The 10897-nt window shown below is 38.9% G+C and overlaps 1 protein-coding gene and 1 long non-coding RNA gene across 3 annotated transcripts in view; one reads left to right on the plus strand and one right to left on the minus strand.

The window, feature by feature from the left end:
- LOC101923076 (A disintegrin and metalloproteinase with thrombospondin motifs 6) overlaps window positions 1-10897 on the plus strand; it is a 166570-nt gene that overhangs the window by 151053 nt on the left and 4620 nt on the right. For both annotated transcript variants that reach the window (XM_055792873.1, XM_055792874.1), the window contains 2 exons: window positions 1913-2089; window positions 3313-3469. In XM_055792873.1, the coding sequence (XP_055648848.1) occupies window positions 1913-2089; window positions 3313-3469 (334 nt within the window). The remainder of the gene's footprint in view (window positions 1-1912; window positions 2090-3312; window positions 3470-10897) is intronic.
- Window positions 1-10897, minus strand: part of LOC129783133 (uncharacterized) — a 51172-nt gene that overhangs the window by 19430 nt on the left and 20845 nt on the right. The gene's annotated exons all lie outside the window — the stretch shown is intronic.

The following is a 10897-nucleotide window of genomic DNA, read 5'->3' on the forward strand; positions in this document are numbered from 1 at the left end:
GACCTTGCACTTGGCCTTGTTGAACTTAACCTCTCTAGCCTGTCCAGGTCCCTCTGGATGGCATCCCTTCCCTCAGGCATGTCAAGCATACCACTCAGCTTGCTGTCATCCACCGAAGAGGGTCCCCTGTGGAGAGTCGGCCAAGTCACGACAATCACACCAATATGGCTACATGCCGTGCTCACTTTATTAAACAAACAGGTCATATTTATAACTTAAACCGACCGCTCACACGACTCTACACAAAGGTGATTGGATAAAAGTCTCTGGCCATGTGGGCGTCCCTGTTGCTGATTGGTGAGCATGCTGCAGGCGCCTGATCAGAGTGTGCCGATGAGAGTGTGTTGATTTTGCGGTTCCCAGGACTTGCTCTGCACCTGGCTTCTTGTTTGTGCATAGCTTTTTTTCTTTCTCACACTGCTTGTTCCCAGGACAATTTAAAGTTGCTCTGCAGCTTCAACTAACAGGCCTGGGTTGTCCAACCCAGACAATGGTAACATATGTCCTCGGTCCTCTAAAAATCCCTCTACAATCCACAGACTTGCTGAGGGTACTCTCACTCCCACTGTATATGTGTGTGTATATATACACCTTTACATATGTATAGGGTATATTGATACCTTACATAGTACTGTGGAACTGCTTTAAAGTGTCTTTAAGTTAGGTAGAGATGCTTCAGAATTAGGCATACAACAGTAAAATTTGGTTGACTCAAGTAATTTTCTGAAAATGAATCTTACGGGTTTTTCTTTTCCCCCCAATTATATAATCACCTGTTTTGATGGGTGGAAGGTCTTCGATGTGCTACCTCTTGAATTTTGCTTCAGTTCCACATAGTGTTATTTCCCAGATAATGTTTTGTTTCTGCAGCTACTTTCATATTAAAGGCAGTTCCACTCTTGGCAGGTTTAGCATAATCTGCGTGTAGGATTTGTGACATCAGAAACTGATTCTGATTCAAATACTGCACATATGCTTATGGGATAAAGGTTAACATGCCTATAGGGATTTCTAAAATTTTGCTTGCAAAAACTCCTGCTAAACTGTTAATGTGGGACTGATTTGGGAAGGTCTTAATTTTCTTAGCACTTGTCTCTTCACCATTTTGCAGTTATGCTGGTGTAAATGACAGTTAATAGTAGGAAAAAGGAAGGAGAAGATGGGGGGAACCAATATGAAGAAAGAGGACGAAAAGCAGAGGTCTTCAGACCTGCTTCTTTTCAAATTACTGTTTTATTATCTGCTTGCTGTTAGAATGAGCAGAGGAATGATAAAAGGAGGAAAAACAAGAACTGTGTGAAAATAATTAAAATTTAAATAGGAGAGAAAAGCATGCACTGTAGGGAAGAGGGTACAGTATTTCTATCTGAACCAATAATCTGGTTTCTGTGTAGTACAGTAAAGCATTTATCTTCCCATATGTTTATTGAGGAAAGGTATTCATTGTAGCTCAGTGGTCTGTAAGTGAGGTGAAGAAAGACTATACTATGGTTGTATTAACAACAGAGTTCTACTTTTAATTTCTGAATTGCACACTCAAGTTTGTTTCATAATAATGTTACATGTGGCAGACCTTTCTACTTTGCAGCAAAGTGCTTTTCTTAAACCTAATCTAAAGACTTTTTATATAAAAAAGTAAATAGTAACACAGTAGCCTAAATATAAATAGCAAAGGAAATCTGCTTTTATCAAATTAAAACTTATAAAAACTTTAACTTAATAAAGCAATCATCAGTCACCTTGCTTGTATTTCTAAGCATTTTTAAATTATCATTATAATCTTGGGGAAATTGTGATTATAGTTTAATTATAAGAACATAAATATATTCTAATTTCCATACTAGCATTTCTGTCACATTTATTGACTTTTAACTGAGATTTTAATTATTCATTTTTATAAATATTTTTTTAGTGCACACCAAAGTGTGGCCCAGGATTCAAACACCGAATTGTTTTGTGCAAAAGCAGCGATCTTTTAAAAACCTTTCCAGCCACACAATGCCAAGAAGAAAGCAAACCTCCAGTCCGCATCCGCTGTAGTTTAGGTCGATGTCCTCCTCCTCGCTGGGTTATTGGAGACTGGGGACAGGTAAGATAGTACATATAAGTATTTATTGCTGTTAGTCTCCTACACATTAGTACCTCTAAGGATAAGATGTTGCTGGACGTGGATAAGAGATGGTTCCCATGACTGAAGCAAAAGCTTGTCCCCTGTTTGTCTCAGATTGATATGTTATTTTGAATGATAGTTGTCTGCTGAACTATAAAGGATTTGTTGACAGTATTCTAGTTTCTACTGGATGAGTTCTTGTATGCATTTTTGAAAAAATTAAATAGTCCTTATTACAGCTTTTTAGAAGGGGATTTGGGGATACAGCAATGTTGCAAGGTTTAGTATTTTTAAAACACATTTAACACAGTTGAGAAACATAATGGAAATACAAAGGCAATTAAAATTTTACTAAGGTATATAGCCACCCAAAAAAATTTCTGAGATCTATGTAATTTTATATAAAATACACTTAATTGCCAGACAGGCATCTAAATCGTTACAGCACATGCTGAATGGTGCTGCCATTATGCAGAGTTTCTAAATAGGATATACTGAATTTCCTTCTTTCATTATGTTTTTGCATCTCAATTATGATTAGTGGCCTGTTATTAAACAATAATTTGATATTTCAGTTTCTAAGTTTCCTGTGCCACTAATGAAAATAAAACACTTTAGCTTAACTAACCAAGGGACAATAATTTGTGGTATTACAGTCTAATTGACTTTTCTTTTATGCTAGTTGTCCAGGTGTGCATTTATCTTAAATTGATATGTCCTAAAGCCACTGTTTAGTTATAGAACTTTTAAAATATTTTTAAACAGCAAAGTATTTTTGTCTGAAAGATACTTTCCTTTTTCCACAAAAAGTCTTCTAGCAGATTTGAATTCTTGCTCTTGATTTTTTTAGTTTGTTCTAAAGTAAATGATTTCTCTCTTGAAAACATGCACTTAAACTATGACATGATATATGAAATAGTGTAAATTATATTCTCATAATTCAAATCCAAATCGTTCAGGGAGATAACATTGCATTATGTTTAATTTTCTTTGAAAGACAAGTGGTTGCATATACTGCCAAAAAACCCCCAAACATCAAAGCTATTTTATGAATATTATTTTATGTATTAAGCAAATCTCTTCACATGCTTTTGTTTTTTTAATTTGTGTATGTTTACTGTTCCTGATTGCTTTCCTGTTATCTTGTTTTATATTTAAAAATTGGATCCAAGTTGTTTTACTTTTTTATCTCTTATTTTTAGTGTTCTGCACAGTGTGGTCTTGGGCAACAGATACGAACAGTACAGTGTCTCTCATACACTGGACAAGCATCCAATGAGTGTCCAGAAACACTTAGACCTCCATCAATGCAGCAGTGTGAAAGTAAATGTGACAGTACTCCCATTTCCAACACAGAAGGTAAGTTTGCCATTATAATATAATTTATTCTGGAAAGAGTAAGGTGACATGGTCAGTATTAGTGCATTAATTTATTAGTGAAAGTCTACATTACATCATCTCAGACTGTGAATGAATTTTTTACAATTATTTTCTAATTAGTCATTGTAGTTCAAAGGTGAAGTCAATAAAAACCTAAATACAGGTTCTTCATTTAAAAAAAAAACACCTTAAAAATATATAGCCTAAGTCATGGAAAGAATACTATAATTTTGTGTCATTAATTTTCCAGTCTCTTTATTGGTTCAATGGAAATGTCCATCATAGCAGGGGGAGCATTATATACTTCTCATCCACTGAACTGTTACCTGCTCCATCAGTGGTTAACATAATACAGGGGCAAAAATATTTGATCATTAGTTCATTGACAGACTGGGACTACAGATTTAATGCTACACGGTGCTACAAGCCTGTTCTTATACATTGACTTACTTCTCAGCTTCTTCTAATTAACGTTTAATTTCTTGGATTTATAACGCTTTTTTGGAATAATTACAGTATTTTTACATGATACAGCCTAATTTAATCAGATTATTAACTAACTTCATATCATATTTTTACTAGAGGATATATTAGATAATAATGTCAAAGAATCATAGAATCATAGAATGGTTTGGGTTGGAAGGGATCTTAAAAATCATCTAGTTCCAACCCTCTTGCCATGGGCAGGGACACCTTCCACTAGACCAGGTTGCTCAAAGCCACATCCAACCTGGCCTTTGAACACTTCCAGGGAGGGGGTATCTACAGCCTCTCTGGGCAGCCTGTTCCAGTGCCTTACCACCCTCACAGTAAAGAATTTCTTCCTAATATCTAATCTAAATCTGTCCTCTTTCTGTTTAAAACCATTACCCCTCATCCTATCACTATACTCCCTGATAAAGAGTTCCTCCCCATCTTTCCTATAGGCCCCCTTTAGGTACTAGAAGGCTGCTATAAGGTCTCCTTGGAGCCTTCTCTTCTCCAGGCTGAACAACCCCAACTCTCTCAACCTGTCTTCATAGGAGAGGTGCTCCAGCCCTCTGATCATCTTCGTGGCCCTCCTCTGAACTTGCTCCAACAGGTCCACATCCTCATGGCTGGGGGCCCCAGAGCTGAATGCAGTACTACAGATGGGGTCTTACCAGAGCGGAGTAGAGGGGGAGAATCAACTCCCTCGATCTGCTGGTCATGATTCATGCTTCTTTTGCATGCAGCCCAGGATTCGGTTGGCTTTCTAGGCTGCAAGCACACATTGCAGGCTCATGTCCAATTTTTCATCCACCAATACCCCCAAGTCTTTCTCCTTAGGGCTGCTTTCAATCCATTCTCTGCATAGACTATATTTGTTCTTGGGATTGCCCCAACCCACAGGCAGGACCTTGCACTTGGCCTTGTTGAACTTCATGATGTTCATGAGTTGGCCAGGCATGAGCCAGCTCCTTACTGACAGCCATGCAGCCTCATTAGCACACTACTTTACTTGAGCTAATAAGTCCTATGAAGAATTGAGGGGAAAAAGATATATAGCACAATCTCTTCCAGTAGATACAGTTCTCAACAGATTGCCACTTAGCACTCCATGTTTGCTTTTGTCCCATATTGAAGGTATTTACTGGAAACCACTGGTTATTTGTAAGCGGTTAAGTGGCTCAAAAGTAATGTAATCTCAAAGTTCATTTAACAATTTAAAATGCCTACATCCCTTCAGAAGGAACCTAGTTGCAATCCATGAAATACTAAGGGTGCCCTATCCCAAAATTAGACAAAAAAATTGTCTTCAAAGTATTTTTTTCCTATATTTTGGCAAGCATTTCTTAAATATATATCCTAAATTATAAACATTTCAAAGCTATTAAATGCTGAATTTAAGAAGCGCAAACTATGAGTGTTTGCAGAATAATGTGCATGTATTGCACATTTTTTGCTTATACTTTTGCTTTAAAAAAATCCTCTTAGGCACAAGAGGAGCTGACATCTCTCATGTTTGTAAAGTGTTACCCTTTAAACAGGGAAGCATTTTTTTTCCAGCATACTAGAGATGATGGAAAGCTTTTAAGATTTCAAGAACTAACTAATCCTAAAGAGCACAACTATTTTTTGAAAGATAATACTTTCTAAGCAAAAAGTATTTGAGTTCTGGTATTTCCTTGTGGATGTATTTGTGAAAGGAGTATTCAGTGCCTGTATGTATGCATCTGTCTCCATGTACAATGGGATGTGAACTGTGTATCTATATTTGGATTTCAGGGAAAGATTCAGACCTCTCAGAGGGAGTGTTCTGCCCCTTGGGAGTCCATGTGTATAGCAGAGCATATCTGCTTGCACTCAGAGACTTTGTCCATATGCCATCTAGTAGAACTGCTTTGTGCTTTGGGCCCCACTGTGAGGCAAAAGCAACTTCAATAACAGTTCATTGTTTTGCAGCAGGGTCAGACTAACTGAGGGGATTCCCTTCCCGTTTCAAACCCCAGTGAACCTCCTGGTTCCCTTCACTACCAAATTCCATTGCTTGCAGCCTATGAGACCCATTTATTGACTTCAGGACAATTTAATTTTGGTAACCCAAAATAAGTACATACATGTCATTCAGAAAGCTTGAGCCACTCAGCAGTATAATGATTGTGTTAGTAAAGTTTAAAAGCACTCTCTTGGGGAAAGTAAAGGTTTACATAAAATGAGTCAAATTTGTGGGGATATAGAAATAGTAAAAGAAAGTTACAATATATCTTGTCACATTTTACATCTGCTTTAGCTCTTTGTTTTCTTTAAACTCTTTGTTGGAGATTTAGAATATTGTAGACAAGGTTTTGACAGACTGCTACTGATGAGAGTAGCATTACATTTGTTGTTGGAAGTGAACTACAAGCAGCATGTCCCACACAATTTGAAATATATTTGGAATGATTTTATTCTCTTAAGAGTATGTGTGTGTGTGTGTATGCTGAATGTAGACTGCTAATGGCCATCTGAAAGTTTACCTGAAAAATTATTTTATCTATTTTTATGTCATTTCAGTTTTCCTTGTATTTTTTGATATGTCTTTGCAGTCTCTTTAGCTGAAGGCACAGTGACATTCTATGTTTTTATTACTATAATGTGATACTTAATATCATAATATTGTCTGATCTGGCCACAAAGTTTAGGAGAGATTAATGCATGTAGATTATTTTAACTTATTAACAGTAGTTACTAGGAACAAAAAGGGTTCTGCAAAACCTCTTCTATGCAACAGTCCTATGAATAATAGATATGGTAGCTGATGGCATAGCCTATTTGAAAATTGATTGTTAAAACAGAAGTTGTGGGCAACATTCAGACTATTGTCTCACTGCTGTCCAAATGGCATTGGCTGAACAGGGTCCAGTTTTAGTCAAGAGGAAGAATAACGTAAAGAAATATGAAATAGGATAATTTCAAATCCTACTTTTATCAAAAATGAAGTTAGTGACTTTACCTGTATTTAACTAAATACAATGTATATGAAGGTTGTTTTGGGGATTGAGTGAACTTTTTACATTTCATCAAGATCAAGTGAACTTTTTTTCTCACTTCATTCACACCATCTGTCTCCTATATTCCCAGTCTTCACAAACACAAGGACCTGAAATATTTGTGAAAGATCCCTGACCTCTTTTGGGAAGAGTTTTTGATATAAAATAGTGACCATGTGCAGTTGCTGATAGAGAAATATGTCTGTTTCAACAGGTTACCCCCAACGTCTTTTCTACTAACATCCAAGTCTGTTTCCAAATTGAGAATTAAAAAAGTAGAAAAGTAGTACTTAAAACATTGAGTAGATGGAGTAAAAAATTACAATGAAAGCACTCTATCTGTGTTAATTAAATGAAAATTTACATCGTTTCATGACCTCTACTTGTCTAGCTAGAAGCACGCACATTGCCATTATTGGAAATACCGTTCAGTACAGACCCTTAAGTTCAAACTCACTAAAGCTTTCCTAGGTTCAAATACTAAAAATTCTCATCTGCACATAACTTGCTACTACAGTATGCTTGCAGCATGAACACACTGTCCATAACTACCTGATCTGGAGCAAAAATATTGTACTAGGAGGTCATATGTAGAAGGAAGACAAACGGGAGTAGCTGAAGGATTGTACATTATTATTGTGTTTATTTCACTATTACTTTTTTCTTTTCCTACCAGTTCAGTGTGTTGTCTGTTGTCTCTTTCATGTTTGGTTTACAGACATCTTGGGAGTCAAGAACTGTTGTTCTGTCAAGCCTTGGAGCAACAGCATCCTAGCCTCTAGTCTTCACTTCCAGATATCAGATCAATACAAAATATGATAATACTCAAAGTACTGCTAGTTTCTCTCCATTTTATTCACATTTTCTTTATAGCTGTTGTAATTTGAGAAAGATTGTAGGAGGAAGCCAGTATCAAATGCAACCTTAAAACAGTAAAAATTTACAGCATTCTTTTGAGACAAATTATTTTCTGAGAAATTAATCTAATATCATTCTTCCCACCACTTCATTTTTGCAATTCAAACTTGTGGGTTTTGCTTTTTCTCCATATACATCTCTTCCATCTTCCTACGCATGAAGCAAGGTTCCTTGCCAAAGTCCTATTTTAATATCAGTCTGAAAGAAACTGTGCAAATGGTTTTAACTAAAAAAACCCTATCAGGCATCTATCACAATGTTCTCTCCAGTGTAAAGCAAATCTGCAGTAACAACATCTGAGCTGTAGAACCTGAGTGTACCATTGAGCTCTCAGATACAGCCATATCTCCAGCTATAATCAGAATAAGAACTGGGCATGGACCAAACTATTCCATTCCATATTCCCACCTTCTTTCGACAGAAAGGAAACTGAGCCAGAGGAGAACCACAGCATACTCCATCAGTGCTCCTGTAATGCGCATCCACAAGTTACTTTAGATACAATCTGTGTGGGATGGAAAAGAAGTAAACCTGCCCGTTTTAAACTAATTGGTTCTTGAAGCCAAGCACTGCACACTAGGCAATCCCTGATTGGTGGTCAACTACCAGCAATTAACAGCAAGGTGTTGCCTTTCCTTGGCGCCATCCTTTGCGCCATCCGTCTCCCACTCCCCCGTGCTCTGCAAACATGCCCCATCATGTTAATTGTTGTCTAGACAAGCTCGAGCACATTCCCCTCAGCTAACTGATTGCCATGCGTGGTCCTAGTTTCCAGCCCGCTCCTGCATCTCCCCCTTCCTGTTGCACAAAAGAACCCCTGAAACCGAGCAAAAACAAGGCACAAGTAATAGAACAAATAAAAAACCAACTAAGACATATTATCAATGTCAAAATAACCCACTGTCTTTGTTCCGTACAATTTTACAATTTCCCCTTTTTGTATTTGAACAGCTAGTACCAGGTTTGCCATGTCCCGCAGGGCCCTTGCAAACATGACAGCAACCAAGGCAATAGCAAACAAACAATACTGCCAATTGAGTGAATGGATGCCAAAAAAAGGCTGAAATTTTCTCAGATTTTGATAACATGTCGCTGCAATGGGGCGCCTAAAATCCACGCAGCACATACCATCAAAATCCTCACAGCCATGTCCTTGAACCAACAACAAAAAGCAGTGGCAATTTTGACCCACATTCTTAACTGCCTACCAAACAAGGTGATTTAACTCTTTAATGCTTTCCCTGCTGTTACTCCGGATAAGAGAAGAACCGCTGCGACACGTTCCCATCATAGCCTCCTACTACATTAGCATCTACAGAAAGACAATTATCGACAAAGTGTAAACAATATCAGCTTCTTTTGGATTAACATTATACATAGGTGGAAGGGCACACCAAACAAGAACTGGTTCAGTCAAAAAGTTCGAAACATAGCATGCCTTCTCTGAACATACCTCTGGGGTCATTCCCTTCATTCCCTCTCTTTTTTATGCAAAGAGAGACACTTTTACCATAACAGAGAAGCCCCTATTTACATCTCTGAGCCCAGACACAAACCGCAGCTGTATGCTCCACCAGGCTCAGGGCAGAAATCATTCATGTAGTTACATAGCTATATATCTCTACAAGCATGCAGACACCTATTACACACTAGATAACCATGTTTATCTTTCCTATTCTCCTTCACAATACCTAGTTGTTCTCTCATTATGAATCCTCCCTTCCCGCACTGCTTTGCTTAACTCTTTAACAGCCTCGTATTGCACAGGCTGCCACTCTGCAGGTTGATCTGTCTGATAAAATACTGAACATGCCCTAGCGACTCCCAAAACCCATCACTGAAGTGTTTCCCACTTGCATTCCTGCCACCAATCCCTCAGAGCCCCTTTCACCCTTCCCAAAAATACAATCAATGCATCAGGAGAGACGAGGGGGTGGGGGAATGGTCTAGCTCCTTTTCCAGATCTATAGGACCTGGATCAAAAGGTTTATCAGTGTCAATAAAATCATTGTCTGAGTTGTCCTGTTCCCGTGCTTGGTCCTGTGTTGTGAGGGTCGCTGCAATCAGTGACAGAAGCTTTGGGGGCAGAGGAGGTGTGGACGGAATCGCCATCGCTGACGGTGTCTTGAGAAGAGTCGCGCTGTCGGTGGAATTTACAGCTTCCTCTGGTTTAGCACCGATAGTAGAATTAGTCCACACTTGGCAGAGAGTAGTCAGAATTTGCCACCAAGATGTTAAATGCATTCCCGACACGGAGTTCCCCTCCGCGGCAGCATCATACAATTGGCTGCTGTATGTACACACTTTCATTCTTTCAAAGTCTCTAAAGTTTCTTGGCTGCTCACCTGTCTCGATGAATACAGGTGTTATCCTCGGGGTTTAGGTTGTCCGCCTGGTCCAGACAGCAAGACAATCGTTCAGCCAAGCCATCTCCTCCGGAACGCAGCCCTCTTCCACGAGCTGTCTTTTTTCCGTCCTTATTCTTCCAAGGCTTCGGAACACCACCATAGGGGTCACCATTTGAGGAGACTGAGGCACGGACTCCCTGATCTGACTAGAAGACCCTTTATGAGTCCATATACGTCTCTTTCTGGGGACGAAGCCTGATTCCCCATTACGGATTTCCCACAGCTCACCTCTCAACTCCGGAGGGATTTCTGGCCGGCTCCTCCTTCCTTTCAGCAGATCATTCAAAGTTCTGTGGGATTCGCTGCATGTCGCTCAGATAGGTGATTCGAGAGCCCTTCACGTTAGATCCTTAAACGCATCACGTCGGGGTCACCAATTTGCGGCGAATGAAGAGACGGGACGCAGCTTGATGCAAGCAAATGTCAATTTATTGTACAGAAGCACGCGTTTTTATACACTTTCAGAAGCTGCGCGTTTTAAACTAATTGGTTCTTGAAGCCAAGCACTGCACACTAGGCAATCCCTGATTGGTGGTTAACTACCAGCAATTAACAGCAAGGTGTTGCCTTTCCTTTGCGCCATCCGTCTC

The sequence above is a fragment of the Falco peregrinus genome, chromosome W (assembly GCF_023634155.1).
Source record: "Falco peregrinus isolate bFalPer1 chromosome W, bFalPer1.pri, whole genome shotgun sequence".
NCBI lineage: Eukaryota > Metazoa > Chordata > Aves > Falconiformes > Falconidae > Falco > Falco peregrinus.